The sequence below is a fragment of the Aegilops tauschii genome, chromosome 1 (genome assembly GCF_002575655.3).
Source record: "Aegilops tauschii subsp. strangulata cultivar AL8/78 chromosome 1, Aet v6.0, whole genome shotgun sequence".
Classification (NCBI taxonomy): Eukaryota; Viridiplantae; Streptophyta; class Magnoliopsida; order Poales; family Poaceae; genus Aegilops; species Aegilops tauschii.
The window spans coordinates 426,656,173-426,673,906 of NC_053035.3; the positions used below are offsets into that span (position 1 = coordinate 426,656,173).

The 17,734-nt window shown below is 45.9% G+C and overlaps 1 protein-coding gene across 1 annotated transcript; it reads left to right on the plus strand.

Annotated features, from left to right (window-relative positions):
• Positions 1-8,969: 8,969 nt before the first annotated feature.
• On the plus strand, positions 8,970-17,445 carry LOC109783848 (protein LATERAL BRANCHING OXIDOREDUCTASE 1-like). The gene is made up of 5 exons (XM_020342436.3): positions 8,970-9,203; positions 9,305-9,483; positions 15,366-15,443; positions 15,543-15,873; positions 16,266-17,445. The coding sequence occupies exons 1-5, from the start codon at positions 8,970-8,972 to the stop codon at positions 16,506-16,508; spliced, it is 1,065 nt and encodes a 354-aa protein (XP_020198025.1). The 3' UTR covers positions 16,509-17,445.
• Positions 17,446-17,734: the final 289 nt, after the last annotated feature.

The following is a 17,734-nucleotide window of genomic DNA, read 5'->3' on the forward strand; positions in this document are numbered from 1 at the left end:
TTAAATAGGGCACCGTCTAAATCCGTTGAGACGACACCGTATGAACTGTGGTTTAGCAAGAAACCTAAGCTGTCGTTTCTTAAAGTTTGGGGTTACGATGCTTATGTGAAAAAGCTTCAGCCTGATAAGCTCGAACCCAAATCGGAGAAGTGCATCTTCATAGGATACCCAAAAGAAACTGTTGGGTACACCTTCTATCACCGATCCGAAGGCAAGATATTTGTTGCTAAGAATGGATCCTTTCTAGAGAAGGAGTTTCTCTCGAAAGAAGTGAGTGGGAGGAAAGTAGAACTTGATGAGGTAATTGTACCTTCTCTCGAGTTGGAGAGTAGTTCATCACAAAAATCAGTTCCAGTGATGCCTACACCAATTAGTGAGGAAGTTAATGATGTTGATCGTGAAACTTCAGATCAAGTTACTACCGAACCTCGTAGGTCAACCAGAGTACGTTCCGCAACAAATTAGAACAGTAAACCTGTTCTGGAAGTCATGTTACTAGACCATGACGAACCTGCGAACTATGAGGAAGCGATGATGAGCCCAGATTCCGCAAAATGGCTTGAGGCCATGAAATCTGAGATGGGATCCATGTATGAAGAACAAAGTATGGACTTTGGTTGACTTGCCCGATGATTGGCAAGCCATTGAGAATAAATGGATCTTCAAGAGAAAGATGGACGCTGATAGTAGTGTTACTATCTACATAGCTCGAATTGTCGCAAAAGGTTTTCGACAAGTTCAAGGTGTTGACTGCGATGAGATTTTCTCACTCGTAGCGATGCTTAAGTCTGTCCGAATCATGTTAGCAATTGTCACATTTTATGAAATCTGGCAAATGGATGTCAAAACTGCATTCCTTAATGGATTTCTTAAAGAAGAGTTGTATATGATGCAACAAGAAGGTTTTGTCAATCCTAAAGGTGCTAACGAAGTGTGCAAGCTCCAGCGATCCATCTATGGACTGGTGCAAGCATCTCGGAGTTGGAATATACGCTTTGATGAGTTGATCAAAGAATATAGTTTTATACAGACTTGCGGTGAAGCCTGTATTTACAAGAAAGTGAGTGGGAGCACTACAACATTTCTGATAAGTATATGTGAATTACATATTGTTGATCGGAAATAATGTAGAATTTTCTGGAAAGCATAAAGGAGTGTTTGAAAGGAGTTTTTCAAAGAGCATAAGATGTGCTTGAGGGTCTTTCTCTTCATCTCCTATAAAAGCATGTTTAGTTACTTCGTGGATTAGTTTACAATCAATCGAATACTCAGGAGCAAAATTTGTAGGATGGACTATAGGAGATCTGGAGCCCATATATGGAGCACAATACTCTCTCAAAGACTTCTCCTCTTTCAGATAATGGACATCTCTACATAGCAAGTGTTAAGCTTAGTAGCTTGATTTTTTTGTAATTTTCCTTATAATTGAGTTTGTAGCTCCTGTGGAAAACACTCAAGATAATCTGGTAGAGAAGTTCTTCTAGAATGATTAGCGCCCATGTCACTAACAGAAAGCGTCTACAATAACAACACCTGCAAATCAGTTACGAAACAAATACTATGCGCTTAGTTTCCCAGCAACAGCGCCAGATAATGCTTGATGAGCTACAAGATACACATGGCAGTGTAGCACCTTCGTGTAAGTATCATAATAGTAATCGTCCCAATAAAGAATTGAGGAGAGTATTTATGAGTGGCATTTTTGTCACACGCGAGTTGTTACCGGTCTCATATGAAGTAACTATTTCAAAATCTGCAGAGGCTATTAGTGTCCTTTAGAACAAATATATTGGAGTAGTAAAAAGGATTGATTGTAGCAGCAAGAATAAGAACTTAGAAATAAAGAACATAAATTAAAGGCGGAAAATAAAGTTTGTTTCCTGCAAAAGAGAGATTAGGCGTGGAGAGAGGATCATGGTTACATCAAGCGTTCCAGTGCGACGGTAATACAAATTACCTTGTATCGTGAGTCTAGTATTTCGATTGCTTGTTCAGTAGGTGGATCACCCTAGGGTTGTGGAACTCCTCCATGCGGGGTTACATTCCACTCTATGGTCCTGCTTCGACATTGCCACAGTGTGGTCGTCGTCACAATTAAGGTTGTTAAACCAGAACCATGTATTACGTTCGGTGGTTCACCATTATCTCATATCGTCTTTGTTCCTCATAGATATCTCCACCTGACACCTAAAGGTCACGGATTCCTTGAACAATATTTGTTACATGTGTATATCTTTAGATCATGCTACCTGGGCCCTTAAATTGGACAACACGCATTACGCTCATCACGGAATAACAACTTAATTACTAAGTAATCATACGACTATAAACACGAATGACGACATTTAGGATAGACACAAATTAATCTTACCATTGGCCTACATCTCCCATGTCTAGAGGGAGTTACTCACATATCATAGAAGAGTAACCAATCATCTCAGAGAATAATCCAATGAAAACCATATTAATAATACCGAGAACATCCACAATAAGATGAATGACTAAACCAGTCTCATTCTCTAGATGAGTATGAATAGAGTTATACACCCTCATCCTGCAACTTGGAATTCCTCTTATAATGGTAATGATGAGATGATATGAAGACGTGAAAAAAATATGGAAAAGATCTCTGATAGTTCTTCTTCTCTGGATTTCTTCTCCCTCTGTTCTGGATGGAGTGGCGGTGACTAGGTCTCTTTGATGCTCGATGCCCCTTGACGAAGTTTTCTCCTGTAGATCAGGGGAGGTCGTCGGCGCCTGGTACGAGCGCTTGCACTCGTACTGGTGGCCATCTTGTGCTCTGTTGCCGCTGGTGCATTTTCTTCCAACATGAAAGTTGCTTCAAATGGCATGATTTTGTGTAAACTTGACTAGTTTCCTTAAATAAATTTTCCTTCCAAACATTTAAAAATGATTTTTATTCTCTCTTGAAGAATTATCATTAGAAATAACTGAGAAATAGCGAAAACCAAGTCAAAAATCTTCATGGAAAGTGATAAATTCTTGAGCCATTACTTGCTCTCTCGTAAGAGTGGTTGGGTAACCCCCAAGTATAAGGATGAAGTAACGTAGCACTAAGAATTCCCATTTATAGTAAGGTTTATCAAACCAGAAGGTGTTCTCCTAGCAAACAAAGTCACGAGTACCTACACACAAAGCACAACACACACTTGTCCCAACATTTCAAGAAGGTTTCCAAGCTTCTTGTCCTGCTAGTTACAAGCGTAAATTACACAGTATGGTAGGCATTGGTACATAGACAAAATAAAATAAATGGTACAAGAAAGAATAATATTTTTGTTATGGTTTTCAATTATGGAAAATAGACCCTCGGGGCCTTCACTAGTGGCATCTCTCCAAGCAGATAAGTGTGGTGTGGTAAACAAATTACAGTTGGGCAACGATTAAATTAAAATATTTATATTTACATTCATGGTATAATCTTGCATAGAAATTACCTCTATGGTATGTAGACTGATGCTACTCCCGTAGGAGTTGTTGGATTCCTCGAAGAGGAAAGATGATGTAGCACAGCAGCAGAAAGTATTTTCCTCAGTTAAGAACCAAGGTTTATCGAATCAGTAGGAGTCACCAAGCTAACAATATAAGCAACATATGCACACAAACACGAAACAAATTCTTGCACCCAACTTGGCAAGGGGGTTGTCAGTCCCCTTGTCTTGCCAGTTACAAAACTAAAAGCAAATACATAGTGATAATAGTGAATGGCAAAAGGTAAAGGAAAATAAAAGAGTAAAATTATAAGAGCTTTGTATTAATGGAGAATGGACCGAGGGGACATAGGTTCACTAATGGCATGAACAAATTACTGTTGGGTAATTGACAAAATAGTGAAAATTTATAAGTATGATCATTCATGGGATAATATCACGCGGGTATTACATCCATGATAAGTGACCGTTAATCCTATTGCATCTACTAACATACTCCACCCCAAGACAGCTATCCAATATGCATCTCAAAATATTAAGTTTTCAAGAAACAAAGTAACGCAATAAGCAAGATGACATAATGTAGACAAGAAGATATCTAGCCGTAAGATTAAACCCCGCTGTTTTATTCTTAGTGGCAACAAGACAAATGTGTGTGTTGTCCCTTTCTGTCACTAGGATATAGAAATCGCCGCCAGATTGAACCCACTACTATGCACCACTTCCTCTGAAGAACTATTCATCTATCTTGGGCAGAGAAGACTCATATATCGAAAAGCATACATAGTTATTTAATTATGCAGCAAAGAAACTTCAAGAGATTCAATAGAAATCAATGAATAATATGATCATAAATCCACAATTCATCGGATTCCAACAAAAACACCACAAGAATTACATCGGATTGATCTCAAAAGAGAACGTGGTATTTAAGATCAGAGAGAGAGGAAGGGAGAAAGAGAGAGGGAGAGGGAGAAAGAAAGCCATCTAGCTACTAGTATGGACCCATAGGTCCTGAAGGAACTACTCACACACCATTATGGAGGCAACAAGGTTGATGAAGATTTCCACCTCAATGGTTTCCCCTCCGACAGAACTCCAGAACAGGGCTCCTAATGAGATTGCTTCTAACATAGGCTTGTGGCGGCGATAAAATTGTTTCGGGTCTCGCTCCAAGGGTTTTGGAATATTTCTGAATTTATAGGCCAAGAATTAGGTCAAGATGTGGCACATGGGTGCCACAAGCCTGGGTGCCCCCCAGGCCACGCCTTCCACCCTCGTGGAAACCTCGTGGGTCTTCTGATCTCCTGCCGAAGCTTCTGGTGTTCCTTTTGGTCCACATTCGTAGCCCAATAGCACACCCAAGTTGACCTATCTTTGCAGTGCTTTAGGCAAACAGATTAATAGAGACAAGTACGCTATCTATTTTATTTTTTAGCAAGAGTTGTTTGGCAATAAGGAAAGAGGAGATCAAGGCCATGGTCAATATTCAAAATGATGCCTTGAGTGAAAAGTATCTTGGTATGCCCATTGATGTAGGTAGAACGGAAAAATAGAATATTTAACTACCTTTGGTGACAGAGTCCGGGACAAGTTACAAGGTTGGTTGGATGGAGAAGTTACTTTCAAGGGCAGCCAAAGATGTTCTTATTAAATTAGTAGCACAGGGTGTCCCAACCTATTCAATGTCATGCTTCGAGTTACCTTGTAGTTTGTGTTCTCATATCAACTCTATGCTTCAAAAAATTTGGTAGGGTGGCAAAAAAAGGACAATACAAACCGACATGGGTTTCAAGGAAAGATATGTGCAAGATGAGCAGCAAGAGGTTTGGGCTTCCATGATATATAACTTTTCGTCCTAGCACTCTTGGCAAAGCATGGATGGAGGATTCTACAAAATCCTGACTCGCTAAGTGCTAGAATTTCAAGGCTAGGTATGACCCTCAAGGGCATCTTCTTGAAGCCGATCTGGGTAGCAACCCATCTCATATTTGGTGGTCTATTCATGAAGGAGTTCCAGTGCTAAAGCAAGCACTTATAAGAAGAATCGGTGATGCAGCATCACTAATGCATGAGACAATAATTGGATCCCACAAGACTGTTCCTTGCAACTGGTTGCATGCGTATTGATGCACTGGCAGACGTCGTCGAGTTCATTAACCAAGGAAGATCGAGAGTATGTTGAGTATGTTAGTCGCATTGATGGAAAAGGAAGCAAAAAACCATAGTGGTATTCGAGAGTAAAGATACTACTTTAAGAGGTTCACATGTGAAATGCCTAACATGTAGAGACACTACATATAAGTACAAAGCGGTAAGTATGCTTTTGGTAAATATGATTAAATTTTCATGTATAATATATGGAAAAAAATTCACAGAAAGTATTCTATATGCTTAACCAAAATTTACAAACTTTGACTTAAGACAAAGCTAATATGCAGAGTAAACAAAAATGAAGGGAGTACATTTTAAAATATAAAATGATGTGATGCATTGACTCATATATCTTATTATTAAGATTTTTTTTAGTTTTAATCTGAACTGTGAGAATTACTAGCTAGTCAATCTGAATTTTTTTCTTTCCTGGACCAGTAAGAACTCAAACTTGGGGATGTCAATCGTTACTTTAGATAGTTTTGGTACATATGAGAGAGTAGAGGATAGAGGGAGTCAAATTGGTCATGCCATCAAGTCTTTAAAATCTCCCACGAGTTGTCATGGACTAGGTTCCTACCTATATAGATGCAATGAATTTTATGTAAGCATGGAAGTTCTGAATGGCTAAGGTATATATTTAAAGAATAAACGTTGACTAGTCCCATTTCCAAACCAAACGTTGTTCGTTGTGTTTAAAATATTATATTTAGCTAGGTTAACACCCCAAACATAAATCAAAACAATAGTGCCATAATCATATTGACTATAATCGATCATGTGTGTCACTCAAGACTTATTAATAGATAGAATGGCTTGAAATGGCTCTGTCGAATGTAGGTCCCTCCTAAACTTGTCTTCGTTCTACAAGATCTTAACACAAACACTTTAAGGACTATCCCCATGCCTTCCACTTTAATGCTTACCATGAGCTAGCAACCCAAATGGTCTCAATTAAGCAACGTGACACACATAGAGAAAGTGGTTACAAATAATCTTTCCATCCCGCCACATGAGATTTTTCTATGCCCTCCTATCGGTTACGAGCCACATCCACCAGGTCACCATGTCCGAATCTCTCCCCACACCTACCTGCTTGGAGTCCTCTTATCGTCCATCACCGCCTCATATGCCTTAGTCTTCTACGGGTCCGATTCTAGCATGGAAGTTCAGACCTAGATGTGGCACTAGAGGCGAGGATCTGGAGCTCAATCTTCGGCGGGGATGTTAGTATTGGGTGGCGCGGGTAGTGGATAATAAAGGGTGGCGCATGGCAAGGGACGAGTGTTGTGGTTCTACATTACATAGAAGGAGCCAAAGAAACAAGGGTGGCGAGTGAGGTTGTAGAGGAGGGGGTAAAGAGAGTGGCTATGGGTGTCGTTGGTGCGAGACTAGCTTAGGATTGGACTAGGGGGTTGTGGCTGTTTTATTTACACTAATATATGGATTATATTAACTAAGGAAAAAGATTACAAACTGAGCATTCAGACGTAGAACAATTGCCCCACCTTTTATGTAATAAAAATGTAGAAACACATCAAAGCCCTTCAAATAATCCTTTTTAATTTAACCTTCTACCGCTTGCTTCTTTGTCGCATCGCCGGGGCAAAGAATGAAGACGAGAAAAGTGGCAGATGTGTTGCCCACACAAGAGCATATGCCTAAGGAAGACACGAACCCACTAGCTTCTTGATGCAGCCGACCAGTCCGACGAGAGGGGGTTTAAGCAAGGGCGCATTATTTGACACAATGTCTTCATTGCCATCTGAATGGTGCCATCGTGACCAAATCCTAACTATATGTTGAACACTCATAACTGGCGTTTCCCCGCATAACCCTCCGCCGAAGCAATGGGCGGGAGGGGAGGGAAACCCATGCATGGGAGGTGAAGATCTGGAGAAAGGAGGGATCCCAAAAGACGGTGATCATGTCTTTGTTTGTTAGAGACTTATCTTGAGGCATTTGGCTGTTAGACTAGCATTGCGGTCGTTGCTGGGCCATTTCAGCAATAAATCCCAATCAACTGTCCTATCACCATCTGATTTGCATGCACATTAATTTCAGGCATATCGATAGTGATCAAACTGCATGCACTCAGAATTCTTTCCCTTGGACTCATGATCTTATTCGCCTCCATAAACCATATACGAAGTATGTTCATCGTCATATCAGACCCTCAGGGGTTGGCCACGTCATTGCTCACGACGCTTAATAGTTTGAAATTGACATGTCGGTGACGTGCTTTAATTGTCACAAGTTAATTAAGTTAGAAGGAATCAATACCAGCCAATCCTGCAACAAATCACGTGATTTGTTGATTAGAAAATTCATTCAACGCAAGATTCCTCTATAGGAACCTTTAATTTCACGTCCGTGAATCTCCTACAATATTGCCAAGAGTTTTTAGCTCAAAGTTCGTACGTTGTATATGCAGGGTGCATTTCGAGTTGGTGAATATTTGTGTGTAGATCGATGCGTAGAACGTGATGCATCCATTGGTGAATATTCGTTCGTACGTTGTACATATCTTGTTTATTTATTCTTACTAGCAAAAAGGCTCGTGCATTGCAATGGGAGAAAAAAATGACCCTCTCGTATCTCTAGCTGAATCAGTTGGACAGATTGTGCGTGACCGGCAGGCAGGTTATGAGATCAAACCCTTCCATCGGTAATTTTATTTCTTGACAGCTCTTCAGGCCTGGGCCACAATGCACTGCCAGGTGGGCTTTCTCTGTTGGGCCAAAACAGGTGGCAAGTAACGAAACTAAGTAGCATATATGAAATTAATTGAAGCGGGACCAAATGAAGTAGGATGAAACTAAAAATATCACCTCTCTTTAATAGTAGGTATAAATTTAGCTCCAATTGCAGTGCGAATCTTCTGTTTACCGAATAGTTAAAGTTAAGCCATGGCTGGCAAATGTGTAACATGTGTTAACAATTACTCCAATAGTCTATATAAACCAGGTTATTTCCTCCGGCAATACACACTTAAGCTGTGTTACATTGTTGTAGATTGCAACAAGCTAGTTGTGACCGGAGGTATTGTTGTTCCAAGATCCGGCTCTGGTCTCTCTCCACTTGATTGAAGGTAATACTGTTTCCCAGTTCATCGTGCATGATCTTCGAGCTTTTAATTCCTATACTTGTCCCTTGTATGAGCTAGATGTGAAAATCCATGAGCTTTAATGTTCCCACGCGTATTTCTTTGCTGAGGGAGTACAAATCTTACTTAATCAACTGAGCAGATTTCTAACCTGCTGAGCTTGCAACGTAATACGTGATTCTATTAAGAATTTCGTCCCGTTTTTTATCAGAAACAGGGAGGGACCCATTTCTATTGAACCGGGCATTTCAGATTCTATGGGAAGCATAGGGACAGTTCAGATGACGGTGCAGGAGCTTGCTGGCGCCCTCGGCACGCCCGACGTGCCAGCCCAGTACATCGTGCGCGCGCACCAGGACCAACAGCTCGCCGCGGCGGTCGTTGCACCGGTCCCTGTCATTGACCTCGGCCGCCTTTTGAAGCACGGCGACGGCACCTCAAACGAGGCGGCGAAGCTCCGGTCAGCCATCGAGTCCTGGGGCCTCTTTATGGTAAGTGACAACCCTATGAGCTGCAGCTGCGTACTACCCCACTATTTTGGAGCAAGACCAAGCAGGAATATCCATGTCCTTTTGCATGTATCTTCTTGCAGGTCAGTAACCATGGTGTAGACGCCGTAATGGACGACATGATGGCCGCGTCGAGGGAGTTTTTCTGGCAGCCGCTCGAAGAGAAGCGGAGATACACCAACCTGATCAGCGGCGAGCGGTTCCAGTTCGAGGGGTACGGGAATGACCGGGTGAGCTCGCCGGACCAAATCCTTGATTGGACTGACCGCCTCTACCTTTTTTTTTTGAAACGGAGGCAAAAGCTTTGCCTCATCCATTAAATAAGAGAGAAAAGAGTTTGTTACAAGTTACCCAATTACACGGCATGCGGATTATTGTCGCAAAATTAAAGACCCTAGCTTTTTTGCACCGGCGACGATCCAAAGGTTGGCCTCAGTAGAGATGGAGGAGAGCAAGATTGTCGGTGGAGCACTCTTGTGTTTGAAAACTCTTGCGTTACGCTCGTTCCAAATTGTCCATGACACGAGCATGGTGAGGGATGCCTTGGCTTGTCGGTTTGGCGTGCCGTCGACGCAAGTACTCGCCCACCAATCTTTAACCGAGTCAAAGAAGGCCAAGCGAAAGTGTCTAGCCCGAGAATGAGGAATTTCTCGATGACCAATGACCAAAGCCTTCGAGTATAGCGGCATTTGTAGAAGAGGTGAAGTCTGCATTCTTGCACCCTCTTGCAAAAAGGGCAAAGATCACAATTTGGCCACCCACGCTTTGCCAACCTATCGGCGGTCCAAATTCTATCTTGGAGCGCCAACCAAGCAAAGAATTTGATTTTTGAAGGTGCCCAAGCCTTCCAAACCATCTTATCCATGGGTGAGAGGACCATCCCTAGGTATTGCGCCTTGTATGCGGAGGCCGCCGAGTATTGCCCACTTGTCGTATGTTTCCAAAGAATGTCGTCCTCGGTGAGATCGTCGAGATGGACCTCAAGGAGGAGCATCCAAAGAGCGAAGAACTGTGTGACGTGCTCAACAGAAACAACGGTTGGGGGTTTGATCTTGAGGATCCACGCATTGTGCTTGAGCGCCTCCCGCACCTTCCAATTTTTTCTCTTGGAGGCCTCATAGATGAGCGGAGCAATGTCCTTAGGCTTGCGCTAAGGAGCCAAGGAGAGTCCCAGAAGGGGGTCTTCGCGCCGTTACTAACGATGATGGTGGTGGAAGCATAGAAAAAATTGAGGTCCTCCTCGTCGCATGGGTTTCCCATCCCCACCCACATCTTGGTGGCATCCTTCCATTCATACCACGGCCACCGCAACCTGAGAGCCCGAGTGAACTTGTCGGTGTTGAGAACCCCAAGCCCCCCATACTCAAGAGGCCGGCAAACAATCTCCCAATTCCCCTTGCATTTTGCCCCCGTCGTCTTGTCCGAATCAGACCATAAGAAAGCTCTCTCGATCTTGTTCACATTGAGAAGGATGGTTGGTGGAATGACCAGCGGGGTGGCGGGGTAGACCACTTGGGATGTGATCATGGACTTGACAAGGGTCGTTCGCCCGATGGTGGTGATGTTTTGACCATCATAAGTTGATAACTTGCTCGCAACTTTGTCCACGAGAAATTGGAGGTCCATCAACTTGAGCTTCCAAACGGAGAGGGGCAGCCCCAAGTATCGCAAGGGGAACAAAGCCCGTGTTGCCGGCAAACTTTGGGTTAGGCGGCCCAAATCAAGATGGTTGCAGCGAATGGGCACCATAGAACTCTTCTGGAAATTGGTGCAATGGCCCGTAACCTCTCCGAAACCCCTCAAAATGCTTGCAAGGTTGTCCACGTCCTTTTTGACCGGGGCCAAGAAGACGGCTGTGTCATCCACGTACAGAGAGGTCCTCATCACGGCTCCCCTACCCCGGATTTTATGGAGGAGCCCCTTTCTCGTAGCTACATCTAGAATTCTTTGGAGCGGATCAATGGCGATGATGAAGAGAAACGGTGATATGGGATCTCCCTGCCGAAGACCTTTCCCATGCTTGATGGGACACCCGGCAATACCATTGAGAACGATCCTCGAGGATGAAGAGCTAAGGAGGGCCGCGATCCAGTCCCGGAATTTACTTGGGAAGCCTCGCCGTTGGAGAAGATCAAGCAAATACTCCAACTTAACAGAGTCGAAGGCCTTGCGAATATCAAGCTTGAAAAGGAGGGAAGGTGTCCTCCTCTTGTGGAGGCGCCGAGCGAGATTGCGAACATACAAAAAGTTGTCGTGGATACTTCTTGTTTTGATGAAGGCACTTTGGGCGTTGGAGACGAGGTTTGTCATGTGTGGGCCGAGCCTCATGGAGAGCACATTCGCGATAATTTTCGTGATTGCGTGGATGAGACTGATGGGCCTATAATCGGCGATCCCCTCCGCCCCTTCCTTCTTATTCAGGAGCACCACGTTTGCAAAGTTTAGCCACTGGAGGTTTGCAGTGTGTAGGGAGTCAAAGCGCGTGATAACCCTCATGAGGTCGTGCTTGATAATGTCCCAACACTTCTTGAAGAAGAGGCCCGTGAAACCATCCGGCCCCGGAGCCTTGTCACTTGGCATTGTCGTTGATCGCTTCGAGAACTTCACTCTCAGACATAGGGGAGTCAAGGCCAGGCAGATCGAGAGGTTCGAAATTTAGCTCCTCCCAATTGAAATCTTTGCGGCTTTGAGGGCCTCTGCTCATGACATTTGAAAAGTGGTCTTGGATTAGCTTCTCTTTGGCGTCGTGCTCGGTGACCCAACCAAGCTCGTTCTTGATTCTATGTATATGGTTTTTTCTTCTCCTTGCATTAACACGGCGGTGGAAGAACTTGGTATTGGCGTCCCCTTCTTTGAGATTGAAAATTCTTGCACATTGTTTCTTGCGAGATCTTTCGAGCGCACCCAAGGCGATGACCCTTCTCTTGAGCCTGGCTCGGAGCTCAAGTTCTTCGATGGAGAGAAGCCTATCCTCTTGGGCAATGTCGAGGCGTAGAATCACCAAAAGCGCTGCCTGAAGGTGAATTTTAGCCTTTGAGAAAAGGCCCCTACTCCACTCGGAGAGGCGGAGCCCCGTCTTCTTGAGCTTGTGATGTAGGATTTGGTATGGCTCAGTGTGTTCTACCCTCTCGTTCCACGCCTTTTGGACCACCGCATTGAAACCGGGCATGGATGCCCAAAATTTTTCAAATTTAAAGACCCGAGGTCTTCTTGGTCCCTTGTTGTCGGCAAGAAGTAGCGGACAGTGGTCGGAGAGGGAGGAGGAAAGCGCATTAAGGACATGGGTGTTGAAGGTTGTGTCCCACCCGGCATTGCAAAAGAACGAGTCTAGTTTGCACAAGGTAGGGTTTGCCCTCTCATTGCTCCACGTAAATCTCCGGTTTTGGAGGTGAATTTCTTTGAGCTCACAGCTCTGAAGTGTTGCCCTGAAACGATTGATCCTACTGCGGTTAACATTCCTCTTGTTTTTATCTCTAGCCCGGTATATTTGGTTGAAATCTCCGGTGGCAAGCCACGCCGTCCCAGGTGGCGGCTTCTCTGCCAGTAGCTCGGCAAAGAAAGCATCTTTGCAGGAGTAATCCGTGGGGCCATAGACGGAAGTGATCTTGAAGAGGACGTCGGTCCCTCTCACCCGGACCATGGCGGAAAGGCAGTACGTAGTGAAGTTAATGCAGGAAAGATCAACAAGCAGATCATCCCAAAGCATCAAGATGCCACCCCTGGTACCAGTTGCTGGCCTCTGCGCGAAGCTATGCAGCCTATGCCCGCCCAGGAAGGTTGCCGTGAACTGATCGACATGCTGGAGCTTTATCTCTTGGAGGCAAACGGCATGACAGGACGAGGAGGCGATCGTGGCATTGACAGTGGAGCGTCGATCCGGGCAGTTGAGACCCCTCACGTTCCAGCTCAGGAAATTGATCGGTTGTTCTATCATATTAAAACCAGGAGCACCTTGTAGCCTGGCCACATGGCGGAGGTGGCCGAAGCAGCAGCAACAGGGGCATGAACATGTTTGGGACGCACAGAGAACAGCCAAGGTTTGAAAGTTGCACATACAGCAGAACATTGCCATCCAGAGGAAACAGAACGTAGCCCACTAAGGATACATGGCCACAGGCCAACATACAGACTACTCCAAACACACAGAGCGCCCTTACACATGGACCAAACACCTAGCAGCTCATGATTTTGTACTAACATATTGAGACTAAGAAACCCCAGCTGGACAGAGCCAACGAGCAGTCAGGTGGCCGCCTGCTGAGCCGCGGTGCCGGCATCGCTCGTCTCCAGATCGAGAGCACCTCCCCCTCCATGCGCAATGAGGGCCTCCTCAACATCCGTCGCGCTGTCGTTGTCGAGTTTAAACAGCCCTCGCATTGCCACGATCACGTCAGGCGGCAGCTGCTCCTTGAATCGCTCCGCGAAGGCATCCATCGCGGCGTTAGTGACGTCTTCCCCATCCTTTGACAATGCCTAAGGTGTGGCACACTAGCATCTCAGCCGCCCTGGCCGCCGGAGGCGCCTTTGGGCGGCCTGCAGCCCGCGGTTTGCTGATGGAGAAGCCTCCACCGGTCTTGGAGATGTTGATCCCAGCCATTGTTTTCCGACGAGCCACTGGCGCCCTGACAGTTTTTGGGGTAGGGGAGGGCAGGATGGCGTCTTGGCGCTCTTGGAAAAGTGGTGCGAGGCACTGCAAGCCCACCGCACCACCAGCAGCAACGGCAGCCCTGCGCAGCCGCACCGGCGATGGTGTGCGCCGCAACGGACCACTGGACATCAGGGGAGGCGTCGGACCCGCCGGGCTCCAGCCGTGCCCATCAGTGGCCAAAGGAGGGGCAAGCACAGGCAGCGATTCGACGGCGCGTGCCGCGTCCCCACTTGCAGAGCCAGAGCCCAGGAGCACCGCGGCATGCCCCACGGCCGGGGCAGGCTCGGCAGAGCGGTGACGGGACACCACAACCATATCAGCAGCAGGGTAGCAGTCATCCTCAGCTGCAACGCTGCATGGTGTGCGGCAAGCGTCGGTGATCAAGGGTGGAGTCTGCGTAGCGGAGCTCATCAAGGGAGAGGCCTCAAATCCTGGAGGGCGCGATGCAGATGAAGACGACGAGGGGAGCACGGGCCTAGCCGGAGAGCAAATGCAGAGAGCTTCATTCGCAGTAGAATCAGCCACCAACACGGTCGACTGAGGCGCTTGCTTGGGCGGGGAAGAATCACGAGAGACTGTATGATCGGCAACAACATTGTCCACAAACTGACGGACCACCCTGACATCCGCGATGCTCGCGCCTATCACAGACGCAAGGGCCATTGCCACGGCCTTGCAAGAAGCATCGGATTGCGCCCCCGCGAGCCAAACAGTCGCCGCGTGACCTGAGCAGAGAGGTGCTTGCTTCAACGCATCCGGAGCAGTGGAACCTCCCACCCGTAGAGCAGCGTCACCGAGCTGCGGCCATGCCGACGAGGGCGGCGTCTGGGCTTGCGGAGGAGCAGGCCAACCACGAGCCGGTGGCCGGAGAGCGAGGGGAGCCACGGGTGGTGATGTCGCAGGCCGCCGCAGGGTCTTCAAGTCGCTGAGCGGACGCCATGCGTTGGTGCATCCTCGAGCACGATGACCTGGCCAGAGGCAGCGGGAGCACCTGAAGGGATCCCAACAGACCACAGCACGATGACCCGGAAATAGGCAGCGGCAGCATCTTCCGTGCATCCAGGCAGGAAGGGGACGCCGAGCAGGGGCCGGGGCAGGAGGCGCGGGCCACGCCGGGAGCACACGAGTTGCCATCCCTCGCCGGTCGCATCAGCATCACGCCTCGCATCCGCCGAGGAGCCGCTGCAGGAGGAGGACGAGGCGCCATGGCCGCGAGATGGCGGGACGATGATGATGGAAGCCAGCCGCGGCTGGGCTCCCTGGAGCTCGAGCAGCGTCTCCGGCACCAGCACCTCCGGTGCATCCCCTGGGATCTGGCCTTGGGGCGGAGACGAACGGACGAACGACCTGGATCTGGCGCCCTCCTGACCCGGCAGCGAAGACACGCTTGCAGAAACAACCTGAGGGATGAAATCCAGCGGCAGGCAAGCCGGAGGAGGTGGAAGCAGGCAAGGGCGCGGGGGGCTGGTGGTGGCCGGCGTCGGGATGGGATGGTGGGACCGCCTCTACCTCAAGGTGGAGCCAGAGGACGAGCGGCACGTCGCCCTCTGGCCAGCCCAGCCCAAAACCTTTAGGTGATCGACCCCACAGAGCAATGTCTTCACCAATTTCCTGGCTCGAGAGAGCATTTGTTGACGAATCATGTCATCATGAGAAATATATTATTGTTGCAGGGATGCTCTGCACGAGTTTACGAAGAAATGTGGGGGAGTGAAGGACGATCTGCTCAGGGCAATGGCGAAGCTGCTGGAACTTAACGACGATGATTACTTTGTGAAACACTTTGGAGAGAGGCCTCTTACTAACGCGAGGTGCAGCTACTACCCGGAGTGTCCAAGGCCGGAGCTCGTGTTTGGCCTTAAGCCCCACTCCGATGGAACTGTTGTTACAGTCCTCATGGTCGATGACAGGATTGGTGGCCTTCAAGTTCTCAAAGATGGGGTCTGGTGGGATGTACCGATCGTACCTCACACATTACTCCTGATTATAGGAGATCAAACTGAGGTACGCTTGTGAAATCAAATCTATATCCTGAAAATGTATTGTTTTGTAAAATAATTATTTATTTCCACCTTAATTGGCAATGTAGATAGTTTTTGAGTACTAGTCAAAGTTACAAAGTTTACTACATCTAGGACCGATATATATTCATGAACGGAGGTGGTACGTATAAACTAGTGCATAGGCTGATCAGGTAAAGACATTATGGTTTGCTTTTCCATGAAAAATGATTTCAAAGTATAACACAATTATAAGCATATTCTACCACATCCATATGAAACATGATAGTCCAAGTTACATGGAGGGAATCTCGAAACTTCAAATCTTCAACACTGAGTTTTCTCCAAAATATATAACCTCCCAGGCTGATGAAGGTTAAGCTTTTTGTGACATAGATAATGAGCAATGGGATCTTAAAAAGCCCTGTGCATAGGGTCGTGACAAACACAAAGAAAGAGAGACTATCGGTGGCACTAGACTACTCTGTTGATCCTAAGAAAGAAATCGAGCCATCGGCTCAATTGATCAATGAAAAGAGGTCGGCGTTGTACACAAAAGTGAAGATCAAGGACTACTTTGCTAGAAATTACAATGATTTTACTCAAGGCAAAATGGCTATCGATACAGTGAAGGTCTAACTAAGTCTGCTATCATTGCTTTCATTCAATAAAATGTGGCGATTTTGCGACACAGGTTTTCATCATCTATTCATGTATCATCGCATCCCTAAGTGTATTCACTCTCTTTCTCAATAACACATGTTTCAGTTTTTGGCATGGTTTACATGCTAATAAAAAAAGAGTTATGATGATTGTATATTTGTACCATGAAAAGGTATGTGATGATAATAATTTCACATGAGAAGAAATCCAAATAACTTTCTGGGTCGTATGAACTTGCGTCCCGGATGCTAAGTTACAATGGTAATCAATGCGTCGAAGGTTTTAGTAGAAACTAAAGGATGTATTTTAAATTGACAGTTATTAGGAGGCCTAATTTGCCGTAAGGGAGTCATGCTAATAATACTTCTAGTTGTAGGTATAAGTATAACGATCAACAAAGCCTTGCAAACAACAACGGAAAGCTAAATGTTGCGCAAATGGGCATACTAGACAAATAGAGCTGTGCACATGAAACACACCTCATCGTTTAAGAAATATCGTGCATTTAAAAAAAATCAACAAAGTGGTTCCACTAGTACAGAAATGAGCATTAGATGCGTCCTCTGGAGATGGTTTTGACCCCAAAAAATCCAGCTCCATGTAATAGCCTATAAGAGATGATTATATTTTTATTTTATTTTATTGCGGGAAGAGATGGTTATATTTGTTAGCAAAACTATTGGAGGCGGTTTCAAAAGTGGAATCGCATATAGTATTAGGTGGAGGTGGTTCGTTTGATGAGACCACCTCTAGTTTCTGGGATCCTTGGGCAGTTTTGTGTTCTAAACTTCTTTGATTATTTAGTACCTCAGGGCACCCTAGGGCGTACCTGGCGATGCTGAGATTCTGATTTAAACTTGGCACATGTTGAACGTTCACGAACATCATAGTCTGCTCATATGCAAGTGGATGTTGTATCTCAAGCTGGATCATCCACCATACACCCAATGACATGAGCCAAAACTTGGCATGTGTCTCCAACCGGACCAGGGTAACTGACTGACTGCCATTAGTATAAATGAATCTACAACTTCTTTTGTTTCTATCCTAGTGTTTTCTTTTTAACCAAAGTCATATGCAGCATGTTGTTGATGCCTAAGAGCTACTGCTAATGTTTGTAGAGGCCACACTACTCGAGTGGGCCTTGAGGCTCAGCCCTCGTGGAGCCCCGTTACTCTTGGAGGTGTGTTGCTTTCGCCTAA

Coding starts and splice junctions, on each gene's coding strand:
- LOC109783848 (XM_020342436.3), top strand. CDS start 8,970: ATGGGAAGCATAGGGACAGTTCAGATGACGGTGCAGGAGCTTGCTGGC. Junction 9,484..15,365: donor GACCAAATCCTTGATTGGAC/TGACCGCCTCTA, acceptor GATGGGATGGTG/GGACCGCCTCTACCTCAAGG. Junction 15,874..16,265: donor TTATAGGAGATCAAACTGAG/GTACGCTTGTGA, acceptor TTTGTGACATAG/ATAATGAGCAATGGGATCTT.